The 15473-nt window shown below is 38.4% G+C and overlaps 1 protein-coding gene across 5 annotated transcripts in view; it reads left to right on the plus strand.

Moving 5' to 3' along the window:
- The first annotated feature begins 396 nt into the window (after positions 1-396).
- The window catches only part of shisal1a (shisa like 1a), a 97268-nt gene continuing 82191 nt past the window's right edge, over positions 397-15473 (plus strand). For all 5 annotated transcript variants that reach the window (XM_069192712.1, XM_069192711.1, XM_015352028.2 and 2 more), the window contains exon 1: positions 397-878. Coding sequence is in view for 1 of the 5 variants with exons in the window: in XM_069192710.1 (XP_069048811.1) it covers positions 821-878 (58 nt within the window). In the remaining 4 variants the exon portion in view is untranslated. The remainder of the gene's footprint in view (positions 879-15473) is intronic.

Below are 15473 nucleotides of genomic sequence, written 5' to 3' on the forward strand. Positions count from 1 at the left end.
AAATCACTGTCAAACAAAATTTTATTAAAAGTCCGTTTTACATGTATACTGTGTAACATCACTACTTAGATATCGTACAGAGCCTCAGTTGTATCACTTCACCGCTTGTGATAACTCACATAGTGAATTGCATGTGAAATGTCCTTATGTGGCCTGCTGGGGTCTGAAATGAATTGGAGAGGAAAAGTAAAACATTTTAGCTTGTATTTGTCTCGGATCCTTTGGGGACCTCAGACACAAATAATAAGGTTGTCATCCATTTTGTAATAGTGCTTATGACATGACATCTAATTAAGTCACCTGTGCCTGACCTGCAGAAGGGGGTGGGGGGATGCTGTGAAGGGGTGTACCAGGCTGCCTTAAAGAGACAGGCTCATTGCTCAGATGCTCGTTTGCTCTCCGCATCTACAGAAAAAAAGAACATCTCTTATTAGTGCTGCAGTTCTTGACCTTGTGGCTTCTGCTCCTGGATTTCTGCCAGGCAGCAGGAGAAAGGAACACACGCTCACCCACTCGCGAACTCTCTCTCACACAAACACACACACACACACACAACATCTACTAACACAGTGCACACAGCCACGGAGACCACCTCTCTCTCTCTCACACACGCACACGGTCTCGCTTTATCTCTCTCTGCTTCTCTCTCTCTGTACTGTAACTGCTGGGATACCGTGCAGAAGAGAGAGGAGTGCGTTTTCTTCTCCTTGCGGGAGCTGGTGCTGATTTCAAGCCTGTCCTCTTGCTGAATTCTGCTGTCCTCAGTTAAGGAAGGCAGGATGGCGAGCTGTGTATTTGGCTGTAACTGCAGAAGAGTGAAATGTTAAGCAACAGGGGAGCAATTGACCAAAGGAGGTTTCCCCCCTGCTTTCCAAGAGGTGAGTGAAGTGCTCAAAGCTGGTTTGAATCAGTTTTCTTGGAAGGTCCCTCACTTTTCTTCCTTTAAAAAAGCATTTTTTAAATTCCTTTTAGAAAAGGGTTTGTATAGAAACACAGAAGGAGACTTCTGAAAAACACAGAGACTTTTTTTTTTCTTTTGGATGGCAATTTAAAAATAAGATTCTGAAAACAGCAGTCTCCTTGTGTGACAACTGCAAATGTTCTAGATTGGATTTCCTTTTGTTTTTCGTGGGCAACCAAGTCAGTTGTGAAGTTTTAGATTACGGATCAAGTCAGATAGATTTAGATGATAATATGCTGTATACATTTAATTGTAAATACAAGAAAAATATTGTGCACTTTCTAAATAAACTTCATTGGCAAGGATATACTGTATGATACAACAAATTATTTCTGTTAATTTAGCTCATAGGAAAATAGATAAATTGATGAGCTATTTAAAAATCTAAACAAATATTGTGCTCACTGTAGAAAAATGGAATTATAATATATAAAAATAATATTTATTGTTAATTAATGTAAGTGCATTGCTTTGATAGAGTCAACCCCAAATAGTTTTTGCTTTTAATGGCACAATATCACATTCTAGCATGTCTCTGTACACTGTATTTATTATTCAGATATTATTAGTCTTTTGCATTTGTATCAGGATTGTATTAATTTTAAGTTGCAAAACGGAAAAACCTTTTCAATGCATCTAAACATGGTATGGTAACTTTTTGGAATTCTGTAGATCTGAATATATGCATAAAGGCTTTTAAGTACCCTTACAGGCGTTTTTTGTCTTGTTGTTAGCAATGTTTATTACTTGTGCAGCTTTCATTTCAATGAATGGCACTTGTTCTTAAAGTGTAATTCTCCTGATGGCAGGAATTCTAGGTTATTGAAAGCTTTTCACTGAATGCTGTGAAGAGTGGCTACTGTACTTTCCAAAGCATGCAATTATCATGTGAATGTCCATTGAAAATTCAAAACAAAAGACTGAATACCTGTGGCATACCCACAGCTTATTTGATGTGACTGTATTTTTAAACAAGCATCAGGAGTATCTCTGTTTTAGTCACAGGAGCTCCCACTTCTGTGTGACGGAGCTGTGAGCAGTGTTCAACACTCAGTTTTATACGGTAGTTCTCCTTTCCTGCATTATAAAAAAAATCTGCACACTCTTGCAAAGGAGCTCTCTGAGCTGGAAATGGAACTACTGAACAACCTCTTTCATCTAGGGCTTTCTTTAAATGATCTCTGTGTGTGTAGACACATGAAATTGTTGGCAATACAAGGGTTTCCTGAGGTTTTAACAAGAAAAGAGTCAAGTCTCAAGGGAGGATTATACAATAAATGTTCAGTTTCAGTTTGTTTTGTTATACCCTAGTTTAACAGTCAAACAGTATGTGATTGATTATTAATGGCACTCTTGCTCTTTGAATACTGGTTGGTCAATTTGTGAGGTGGTTGCCTTACTCATCATTACACCCATTCCCATGTTTTGATGGAATAAATCCCATCTTCGTGCCAGCAATACCTTTCACTTGGTTTAACAGAATGTGATAAAAGGCTTGGTTTTCCTGTGTGTCTCCAGTCACTTGTCTTGTGAAAAGCAGCATATACCTACAGTACAGGTAGCTCCACCATGTGATGTCTGTTGGGTTAATAAGAGAATAGGGGCTGAGAGAGGCTGTTACTTAAGAGAGACTAACATTTCCATACTAATATAACAGCGACCATGTACTGTATATTATCTTGAAGAGATTCTGTGAGCTGACCTCTCTTGTCTTGTGTTAAATAGCACCCATCCCTAAACAATTAGCTGAAACTGAATTACAAATGAGGAGGAAAAAGATCAAGCACAGAGACTGAGAGCCTTCAATTTCAATCAGTTAAGATGATAAAGGTAGCATTCAGAGGCAAATTCACAAATGGTTGTACTTTCTGTGTGCTTGCTTTAAAGATCTTTATTAATGGGAATTGAGAACAAATCATGTCCAAGTCTATTATTTAAGGTTCCCAAATATAGCAGCCAACGAACCTAATTTTAGGTGTTAGACAGAATTATTAATTGATAAGGAATAAGGTTTCAGCTCTCATTATGAGAGGTGTTAATGAGAAAAAAATCCTACCACCAGTTTGTCTTTATCAGGTCAGCAGTTTTACTTTTTATGTTGTTTTTTTGATTAAGCTAAAATGCAATAGGTAAGCATGCTGCCTCATGGTGCGGCGCTGTGGTCTTGGGTTCGATTTTAGGAATTGTGGAGTTTGCATGTTCTCCTCATGTTCGCATGGGTTTTCTCTGATTGCTCCATTTTCTTCCTGCCTTCCAAAGACAAATTGGTGTCTCTAAATTGCCTGTGAGTGTCTGAGTGGACTTTGATCAGCTGACATTCTATCCTATCTTGTGCCCAGGATAGCTTACCAAAGTCTTATCAGAATACAGCTTGCTGATAATGGATTAATGGAAAACTGCTAGCAAGCAAGACAGGCAGAAAGAGTAAAAACACTTTCTATGCAGGGATGGACAGAGTATTGAAATTGAAAGGAGTTAAAAAAATCTGCATTTTGTAAAGATAGAAAAATAAAGTTTGTTCATGAAGCTCACATACTCAACACAATCAAGAAAATCGTTTATTGTTGTTGTTGTTGTTGTTGTTGTTGTTCTGCCATGGTGTAGTATCAGCTATATACAAATTATATACACTTCCAGCATTGGGGTTTTCTGTCTGATTTATCCACAGGGAGACTCAAAACAGAGACCACAGGCCACAAAGGAAATGATGATATGGATAATTGGAGTTGCACCAATGATATCATCATGTTCTACATCAGAGCACTTTGTGTGGCCTCTTAAGCTGGCCAAAGAATGATAAATGAATAAAATAAATTTGTCAGGGAGGACAGCTGGCTCTTCAGGTCTCTTTCCCCCTGGACAAGACCTGCAGCAGAGGGCTGGCAGGGTATTTGTTGGATGAATGAGCCGCTTCTGAAACATCCATTTCATTATCCAGTTTCCAGTAAAATAAACACTGTCCAATATAAAGCACTATTCAGAATAAATGGGATGCATGCAGTACCATCTTAAATATTTGTCAGTGTGATGACAGCATGACCTAGAGCCTAAAGGGAAAAAATATATATTTTACTTTACTTACTTAAACCAGACGTATGCAGGCACTATGGTGTTTGTACAGTCTTTCAAGTACCATAAAGCTGTCATTAGGAATTTACGTAAAAGGCTGGGGAAATGCACTCATTCAATCATTTAAAGAAAACATATGGGCCATGTGGTACAAACACTTGTGTTTTACAGAATCCACATACTGTATAGTAATCCTGAATGACTAGGTACACATTGCTGATGTCATAACAGAAATTACTTATACTCTTAATGTCAATATTGTTCTAAAGTAATACAATAAAACAGAATTGAAAAAATCTTAAAATAAAAAACAGTTCATTAGGCAGTTTACACAGAAATATTTCAGTAACTGTGGACCGTCCCTATCAGACTAAATGAGTGCCACATGAATAAAATAAAAATGAAAAAGAAACCTGTGAAACTTTTGCCAATAAAACCTAAAATATATGTATATTAGATATGCAAGACGGGTGGCACTGTGGCTTGAAGGTTTGTGCTGTTGCCTCAGAATTCACAGGTCCTGAGACTATATCTGTGTGGAGTTTGCGTGCTCTCCCTGTGTTCACATAGGTTTACAGATGTTTTGTTTTTCTCTCAATTTCCAAAATACCAAAAGTCTCCAACTTGATCTGGTGTACGTACAGTATGTGCGTGTGCCCTGTGATGGACTGGCATCCACCCATTACCTAGACATGACTTGCTCCTGGGCTACTATGGTAGTTCCATCAGTAACTATAGTTATGATAGTTATATCAATAATTGTTGTGCACTTGGTTGGAATTTTAGTGTTTAAGAAGAATGAAAAGTGAAACAAGCCATCTTGTTTAGTACAGTATATTGGCAATGTGCCTGTGAATGTAATATTAGGGTAAATTCACAACTCTTCACTCAAAACCATCAGCAGCAGCCCTTTCTTTTCTTTTTTTCTGCAGTATATACCCTATTTACGGTATAGTATACCTTGAATTTGTGTCATGCTATCTCCCTTAGCAACAATGCTGTCAGTGTACAGAGTTAGGTTCCTTTATTGAGACAAGCATACCTTCATGTGTTTGTCTGAGTACTTTTTCATTGAAAGGGCAGTACCTCATGCTGTCTCTGCACGTGTATTACCTGTTGGAAGTTCTTTTTTGTAATGTGGGACTGATTTTAAATACAGTAACAACTTGGCATAATAGACAGTCACCCAAATGTCAATCTAGATGAAGATTTATAGCAGTCATTATTCAATTGCCATCTTTAAATGTAATAGGAGCCGGTCCAGGCTCCCGCGAAGTACGTAGTTAGGAACCTATGAAGACGGTATAATCCGGGAGTAACTGGAGAAGGACAACAGGGAAAAGACGTAGAGGATCAGGATGGGATGACAGACAGGGGGGCGTGATGACGGTGATCTGGTGCTCAGGGGGCATTGGCGGAGGCAAACCAGTCCAACCAGTCCAAGGGGGAAATCCGAGGTGCAGTCCAAGGTCCAAGAACTGGGAGAACCATCAGAGACACACAAAGTTAAAATCCGGAACGGGACCTGGAACAGGAACAAAGAGTTAAAAACAAGATAACGAAGCCAGACGCTCGGAGCTCCAGACTCAGATGGTCAGGATGCCGTGGTGAAGCCTACGCCGTCAGGTCTCTCCTGGACCCGCTGGTAGGCGGGCTTCCGTGCGTCCATCTTCCAATGCTGAGCCAGGAATAGTGGGAGCACCAGGCTTAAATAATAACAGGCTAAAAAGGGGGCAGGTGCACGTAATAAGCTAAATACAAAAAGGTCAGAGTGCCTTTAAGAGGAAGGATGATGATCATGACATTCAAAACATTAAAGGCATGAAATGAGCTGTGTTTCTGGGAGGCTGCAAGGTCTGTGTCTGAGCTCACTTGCTCTAGACATGTAAGAAGATGATTCACTAGGAACTTGTCACCTCCAGGAATTCAAATATCTGCTATGGAAGAACTGAACTTTTTGATTCGGATCATAAAATGGGAAGAAGATTGAAGATTAAAAATATGCATATCGATATGTTAGGCTAGCCCAAGCCGTAGAATCAAAATTGGCCAGGCTAACATGATAACTTTTGTACATTCTGAGAAAAAATAAAATACCATTAAGTTGATGTCACTTATTAAATAAAGTAAATTAATAAAAATGTAGTTCACCATTTAACCTTGTATGACTGAACTATTGACTGAACTGGAAAACACTGAATTAAGTGGTATTAATGTACATTATATACAGTCCATTTCCCTCTGCTGTGTGAGTGTGTGAGCTTTTTTTTACCAGGATTCTTAGGAACTCCTCAGGAGACCACATTCATTTTATAGCCTCATGTTCCCATTCATTATTTTGAATAGTTCATTGCTTTTGTTTAACAGCTTGATTTCCCTTTCAAAAAGACCTTTGCAATCATAGCCCTGAGCCACGCATTCTGTTTAAAAAAGGAACCAGAGATGCTGAATTATATTCCATTGAAATTTTGAAAAAAAAAATCTTTCAATTCTCTTGTCCTGTACTGAAGGCTGATTTACTGAATTAATGTGAATCGTATTCATCAACCACTGCAGCAAATAACAACACCTAAAGCCTGGATGAAGAAATTCTGGTGACAGATGTTGATGGGAACGGGAATAATTAGTTTAAAGACAACACATTTTACTTTAAAAAAGTGAGGAAAATACAACTGGGTATTATCAAACCTGTCATTAAACCTGTCTGCAATTTATGTGATATACAATATAAAATTAAACTGGTCTTAATGTATTCATCCTGTTTATGGCCCCTGTTGAAAGATGACACCCAACAGCCTGTATTATTCAGATGAGGTTATTCCCAGACAGGGCACGGTAATGATTATAAATGAAAAACAATTCTTAGTCAATGAGGATCACCTACTGTACTTTGCCACTGACGAGCAGTCCAGAATAACCTGCACTGTACCCTCAATTTATTCTCAGAGTCCACACAATTTCCAGCATATTAAACTAGGGATTGCTTCTTTTACAAACATCACAGCCCTCAAGCCTACCAGCTGGAACATGCATGCTGCTTTCAGTGTTATGAGACACATATGCATAAATAATTTGAATGCATCAGTTGTGCTTCACGTAATGCAAGCTTGTCTACAGCGTGTCTTACTGCGTATTGCATATCAATGGTACCCTGTATTCTGCCAGTGTTAGTTCCCAGGGCAGTGTTCTTACAGCACATGGTGAACCACACTCTCTGTTCTGTGTTCCCTAAGACTTTATTTATGAGAAAGGCCATTGACATTTCAATTGAAGCAGTAGTTGGTATTAAGAAATAATTCTTCTGTCCACATACTGTACTGTACTTCAGCGCATTAACAGAAAACGTTGTTCCCTCCACTCCAAAGATGATGTCTGGCTCATATGCACTGGATGTTGTTGGCTTCCAGTGCTTCTGTATTGAATCTGTCAGGTTACTTGAGGCTGTTAGTTCTCTGCTATTGCCTAAGCTCTGAGCTCCGTAGCTGCTGTGTTATTACCCATTAAGAAATGGTTTTGCCCTTTCACTCCCAATCATATGGAGTGAGCATGATGGATCACAGAGAGCAACAGGAGAGAACTGGGTCATATGGGAAAGCAAACAGCAGAGGAAAGTTGTGGTTTTATGAGCTAATCCCCCAGGAGAGGTGATTTTCACAGAAATTTCTGAGCAACGTTTGAAATACTGCCATTCTAGCTAACAGATGCACAGTAGTTCCAATAATATTTTGTAAATATGGTGCAAATAAATCATTTGCAGTCATCATTACACATGCTCTGTGATGTAGGTTTGGTATGGGCTTGCCATCAACACAAGAGCCTGGGACAACCCCACTTCCGACGACAGTCACTCACTATACAGTACATGATCTCACAGAGAACCTACTGGCTATCTTCAGATAAAGGATTCCAGTGAAGACTTCATTGCAAACCTACTTCTGCCACTTCAAGGCTTTGAAGTGACACAATGTGCAATCTCAGCTGGTGCCTTGCACAGTGTCAAAGACAGCTCCACAAAGTATTATCCCCACGCATATTTTTAGGTTCAAAGTATTGCTCTAATTAAGCTGTTGCTCTTTCTAAACTTCGTGGACTAAGTGTACTGCCTCTGTACTGCTCAGTTTCTCCTCCTTTTGCTAACAGTTGGAAAGAGATTGAGATACTCTGACCCCAAAACACACACTCGTACATGAGTAAAAATACCATATACTGTATATCTGGTTACTAAGAAGTACTGAATATATATGTCTGAGCTTGTATATTAAAACAATATACGGCTGTGTATTACATATTTGTCACAGTAATTACACAAGGACGCAAGATGATGAATCACACACATAAACAGAGAGACAAGAGATAGATGGAAGTGATGCCCAATGCCCATAACTTTAATGCTACAATTAATTATCATGCAATCATTTTTCAGCCATGATGGGCAATCATAAATTGTACATTTTGTTCCATGAAAAGTATTTAACAACCCAACTCCAACTTTTCTCCTATTCTCATCATTTTTTATGAAAACACGATGCACATTGTAATAATCACTTCAAGAAAAACAAAAATGAATTCCATAATCTATGCTTTCGGTTGGTTATTACAGGCTAATTAGTACATTAACGGACATTGTCACGTCTGGCAGGGGGTTGTCTGGAAGAGAAAACCCCCCTTTTACTGGATTTTGTCCGCTAAGTCCAAAGTCCATTAAATTGAGGGTCCAATGTCCTGTCAGAATGAGCAAGTTGTATTTCTTGTTGGAACTGCATAAACCAGGTGAAAATCACAACTTCTCAGTTTCCCTTCGTGTCGAGGTATATTATTTTGTTACTTTTTTCTAGTTTTCATTTAAGTCCGTTTCCAGTTGAGCAAACATTTATCAGAACACTTTCAGCACAGCATAGAGTACGTTCCTATTTGTATCATACAGGAATAGTGTGTCTGTAAGAATCAATTTTACCAGTGCGACCCCATCATCGTAAAATACCAACGGTACATACTGTTTTGGTAATGTTTTCAGTTGTTAATCAATTATTTTTTTCTTTGCTCATTTGATTTTTATTTACTTCAGTATTTCTATATGGTAGTTTTCACCAGGGAGGTTCTTCAGTACCAGAATATCTGTCAAAACAGAATATTTACAGATGAGGTGCAGTACAGTAACTCTTACTTTTAGTATTCTATTGAAGTAAAGGTCTGCAGATGGACTAGCAAGGCGTCTCTTCACTCTTCGATAAGGAACCCAATGATAATGCAGCTACACAGTCATCACAATCACGATCTCCATGCCACTAACATGGAGATTAAATAAAAGGGAAAGCATTTTTTAACTTCTTGTTAAGTGTCAAAAAGCTCAAGAAGTAGCTGTTTTCATGTGAGGACAATGGATGTTTTTCTTGCTATTCAGACTTTATTATTAGGAGCCCGTAATGGAAATAATATCTAAATCCCCACATTTTTATGTAGTGATCAACAGTTTTTGGGATTCGAAAGCATATGAAAAAAAGGCCATTCGACATGGTCTCAGCGATGCTGCTTTGTCTTGAATTTGTACCACACAGAACTCCCACTGGAAACAATTTAACTTTCCCTCTGGGATCCTGTGGCCAATGTGTATCCAGGGACCAATCAGTATTTCACACCAGCAGCAAGTTTCCTTCAGTCCTTAAGTGCTCTTGAATCCGTTGTTATAAGGCACAGCATCTCCAGGTCAGTGTTTAAGTTTTAGATGTGGTCAACAAACCAGACTATGGAGCTGTAAAAGTCTTGCTGTAAAAGAATATGAATGGATAAGCTTCTATCTATAAACTGTATACAGTATACAGTATAACCTCTTCGAATATAGAAAACCAGTCTTCCTGGGTAAAGTAGTTCAGGTGGGTAGCTGCGTCAGCATGTGTAGTCTGCAAAGGGATAAGTAATAGGTTTATTCCATGCTGAAAAGAGAAGAGAGAAAACACAACGTTTCGGCTGTGTTCCTGGGTAAAATGCTTACTGAGGCCCACCACGGTAAAAATGCAGTGAAGTGGTACCAAACATGATGACATAGGTGACATCCATATGTCCCTGTGGGATGCATGACAGGATCACAGAACAGCTGTGAAACTGCCCTTTCCCCACTGTTTCCTTCTCAGTGGATTTTCAGAACAAAACAGAAAGTGTCTGTACTGTGGCAACCTGTCATTAGGGCCGATTACTTAAAATAGACTTTTTGGAAAGAAAAAGAAGCAGAGCCGCATTTTTACTGTATATAATTTTACTTTAGCAGCACTATCGATGTTAAGATTTGGAGAAAATCACAGTCGTGAGACATTTGATAACTGATGTCTGATGCTATATTCCACATCAAACAATGGCATATTTTGGGAAGCAAATGTAAAAATGTACTGTGCCAAAGTCCCAGCCAAGCCAAGTCATAGAAGCATTAGCATAGAAGATTTAATGGAACCTGCATCTTAACAAAAGACATAATCTAACATAGAAAGAGCTACCAATTAATAGAGAAATTGAATGATTTCACAAAACAGCTCTGACAAGTAAATGGTCCATTTTAATCAATTTCATGGACCTAGCCTTTTGAATTCACATGCTGCATTAAACGTGCATTTAAAACGAAAAAATTAAAAGCCTTACCATTTTTCAAAACTCAAATCACAAAAAAAGTGAAGTCAATTCTGTCAAAGCAAATGATTAGAAAGTTTACATCATGCAATATCTTCAATGAATTCATGTACTTTATGTATTGTATGTGTAAAGCAAGTCATGGGTAGTTACAGTAATGTGCTGAAATGCCGGGAGGTTTCAGGCCTCAGTCTTCACTTGCCTAAAGTGAGATACAGTACATGAAGTTCCTTTGCATGCACGGATACAACTGTCTCTCCATGCAGAAAGAAAAGCTTACAGGATATCGAGAAGCATCGCCAAGGAGGAACTCTGCTATAATTGTACAGTATATTTCCAAAATTGCAGTACAGGTGAAACGTAGTCATCTTATGGGTAGAGTTTTTTTATTCTACTGCAAATAAAACTCCTCAGAAAATACCAGAGAAAAAGTTCTTCTGTTAACCATGACTGTAACTGGGGCGGGATTCCAGATCCATACAGTAAACGGCAATAGCAAGAGACACCTTAGGATTCAAGAGTTCATCTGAAAGTATTGTAGGGGGCTCGTGTTTTCAGCCATTTACAGAAGTGATGCCAAGCCCTCTCCTCCCTCAGTCTGAAATCTGGACAATGTCGAACTCCATGACAAAGGACCTGTTTTTTTGGGGTGGCGGATCTGCCTGCTGTGTAGGGAAGGGCGCCATGCATGCTGGGACATGACAGGGATCGAATCCCAGCAAAGGCAGAGACAGCAGCACTCATCACACAATGCCTGAACACTACTGTACATACTGTGTACAAAACTGAAATAGTTACAGTAGTTTATCCCCCCATATAGTCATATGTGGTCCCTAATGAAACATTCTGCTCCACGTGAATTCAACAATAGCTGAATACTGTAGTAATGCTTTTCCATTTCAGTAACATAAGCACCTAAGTCTTCACTCCGATGCTCTGAAGGTTGAAGCTCTCTTAGGGCAGCCTTGGAAAGAAAAATGGTTTTGGCAGTGAATCTATTCCCTGGCTTTTTGCCAAAGGAGCCTTATTGTTTAGATCCAGAGCATATAATAGTGAGCTGGCTGGCAGGAGCTGTATATTAGCATTCTTCTCAAGCTGAGCTGAGTTGTGCATGTCGCCATGACCTATGTCCTCAGAACCCGATCAAACTATTGGATGTGTTTATGCTCTCATGCTCTATTACATCATTAGCATTGTGTTCAGTGTTCATATCAAATTAGTGCTTCTCACTTCTTTTCCGTTGTTTCCACGTTTTACTTCCGGCTGAGCTCTTAGTATATTTGGCAAATTGATCTGTAGCTTATTGGTTTTCGTCTTTTTCAGCTTTTAAGAAGTTGGAAAGGTTTAGTTATCATGATACCAACTAATTCCTGGGTTTTGCACCTACCGTCGTTCAGGAGTGCGGAGTCCAAGGCATTTGGACATCCACAAAGCATAGTTGCGTAGTTCCTTTTTAGTGGGAGTGAAATAACAGTGTAATTCTCTCTCATGTCTGGGTATCACTGCCCAGCCATCTATTCATAGCTATTTAGACCAAAATAAAGGAAAAATATCTATTTAATATTCAAGAGGAGGAGAAAGTTATGTTCGGTAAGTTTCTTTGCACCAATAAACCTTCAGCACGGTATTTTCTGGACCAAAGACTGAGTGCAAGAACAGATTAAAAAGCTTTATTCAAGCAAGTCATATTACCAAATACATTTAAATTAGCTTTTTTATTTATGTGTGTTTCTTGACTAATTCTGAAAGTAATTAATTTAATGGAAGTTATTTTTTGTAATTTGTCAATATATCACTTAACATGGGAAACCTACTATACAAGGTTTGTTCAGGTAGCATATGTTACTAGAGTCAAGATTCACTGTAACTCCTTTTGTCCCATCGTCTCAGGCACATCTCTGCGTGCCTGTGCCACATATCCTAAAGTCATGTCATATCTATTACCGAAAAATCCTACTCTGCTGCTTTCTATTTTTTTACCAAAAATGTTCACATACAATGTTTGCACCGCCCTGTCACCTAAAAAGATATTAAAGAACAGTATACCGTGAACAGGAGAAAAACAATCGCACTCTCCTTCCAATATATTTACTGTGTGTGGCTGTTCTGAACTAATCCACTGTCAAGACCTCTCTGCAGTAGTTTTCCAGGCACTTGTCAGGCAGTCTATGAAGTCCTGGAGCTTCGGTCGGAAAGTTTCAGGAGGAACAAACCTATCACACTCTGAACAGAGTGCAGTGAGAGAAGCTGGTATGATAAATACTAATCATTTTCACTGGCATGCATACATCTCCTCAAAAAAGTACCTATACAGCACATCCCATGATAAAATCTAAAGTCTTTCCAAATTAAGGACATTCATTAACTTTAATTTTTAGTTGTGTGCTCTCATGGTCTCCAGCACAAAAAGGAAACAAGGACTGAGTTTATACATAATAACTTGGGGTTCCAAAACCTGCCTTGCAGTATGAATCTACTGTAGTTCATTTATTGATACTTGTGAACGTTTATCTTTTTCATTCAGTTTCTTTGAGCCCAGCAGGATTCTATGAATCTATTAAAAGCTTTTAAAAAATCCAGCATGCATAAAAAACTAAACAAAAAACCAGCATGCTTGTTCTTTTTTTTTACAATATGAGGGGATGAGAACGAGCTGTAAAATACTCCAGAGAATGTAAACAAAGCTTATCTGTTTCAGGGACCGAGTATTGAAATAACATGTATTGTTTTTCTGCTTGAACGTGGATCAGAGATGCAATTCAGCACAAAAAGATATTAGAAAAAGAGCACGATGCTATTTCAACCTGATCATATTATCAGCTATTTCTGCATCTCTGTCATCATTAACCCCTGCATCTAAAAACCCAATCAGCTGTGCTGTTTTTATACAGTATACAGTATATCGAAGACAAGGAAGGCAGTAATATTGTACAGTACCTATCCGGTTAGGCTTTTTAACCTTAGCTTTCTAGACATTTTCCAAATATTTACTTTTAAATATTTTATATGACAAGCTCAAATAACACAGATGCCAATAAACAAGCACAATACATGGTTTCTTGAAATATTCCACAAATTGCTCGAAGAAAGAAATGCTCAAAATAGTAAAAACACAAAATGTTTGTGTTTGGAGTTTTAGCCATTTCACACTAAAATTGTTTTGTTTAAATTTAACCTCTTGCATAGCCCTCTTAGATACTGTATAATGATATACTGGATAACAGATATAATTTAAATTTATATTTGGTTATATTTTATTTGTTAATATTTTATTTTTGATATCTATTTGAAAAGAAAATTGAAATTAAAAAAAAATCCTGAATTAGTTTTTATCATATGATTCACTAATATTTATAATAGCTAAGAATAAGAATCTTTATTTTATATAGCACCTTTAAAAGTAACTTCTCAAAGTTCTTTGCGGTAAGAGAAAAAAGCTAACAAGGAGAAAGATAATAAAATTAGCCCAATTAAAAACCAAAGGTTTAGAATGCAAAGTCACAGGACCAATGAAGTAAAAGCCCATCTGATGAAGCAGGTTTTGAGTCTTGAGTTGAATGCACTAAGGTGACTCTCTGATATCTTTGGGGATAGAATGCCAGAGCTTTGAGGTGCAGCAGGAGAAATAAAGGTCCTGTCGCCTATAATATGGAGAGGAGCTTGGGGGCTGAACAGGAGACCAGAGTCAGATGAAACAAGATTGAGAGGTAGAGAGAAGAAAGTTAGCAAGTAGCCATGGAGAGCCTTATAGGAGAGCACAAGGATTTTGAAGTTGACATGAAACCTGATAGGAAGCCAGTGCAAGCAATCCAGGACAGGAGTAATGTGATCACTTGCCTGCAACCTGGTCAGGATTCTGGCTGCCACATTCTGGACATACTGTACTGAAGTTTGTTCAGCATGAATTTAGATAACCCAGCAAGTAGGACTAATGGCACTAATGCACTAACTGTTGCACTAATCAATACTGGAAAAGAATAATGTGTTGAGCAGCCTTTCAGCAACAGTCTGAGACAACATAGAATGTGATATGGCGATATATCTGAGATGTAAGAATGATGTTTTTACAACATTTTGCACATGTAGGTCAAAAGACAAGTTTAAATCAAATATCACCCCCAAGTTCTTCACTTTATATTGAAATTCAAGTACAGTACCATCCACAGATAGGGTTACTGCATTGGCCTTACATAATTGACAGCAGGTGCTGAGAAGCATAACTTCAGTCTCATCGGCGTTTAAGTTAAGGAAGTTTTCAGTCATCTAAGTTTTATGTGATAGAGACTATTAGAGAGTGCAGAAACTGTCTACAGCCTTATACAGTAGCTACATTAGTTCAGTCACCTACTGTATATACTTTCAATTTAATTTGGATTTACTAACTACCTGTGTCTTATAATGCCACAATTTTATAACAGACACCTATTATTTAGCCCAATTCACAGACTCAATCCCCACATCAGCCAGGGAGATGTGAAGGCAGCATAAACTTTCTTTCTGAAATGGGCTTTGTTAAGTTTATCAGCTTCTCACCAGGAGCTCAGGCTGCAAACAGCATGTGTTTCTTACTGGGTGGAGAACTGACAGAGCCATTACTGATAGTGTTCAGTCTCCCAGACACCCCTGTGTGTAATGAACCCAGCAGTTCCTCAATGATCCAACACCACTCACCTTGGAAATCTCCAGACTACAGTTTACTATGGACATTTCCTGGGATGTAGGCAGCAGCCCCCTATGCTATAGGGCTCAGTATGCTTTCCAAGAGTCCTACTTGGTGCATTAAAGAAATGGCCATAATACTTTATATTACTGACAGGAATGTTTCTTG

Source organism: Lepisosteus oculatus, chromosome 7 (genome assembly GCF_040954835.1).
Source record: "Lepisosteus oculatus isolate fLepOcu1 chromosome 7, fLepOcu1.hap2, whole genome shotgun sequence".
NCBI classification, from domain to species: domain Eukaryota; kingdom Metazoa; phylum Chordata; class Actinopteri; order Semionotiformes; family Lepisosteidae; genus Lepisosteus; species Lepisosteus oculatus.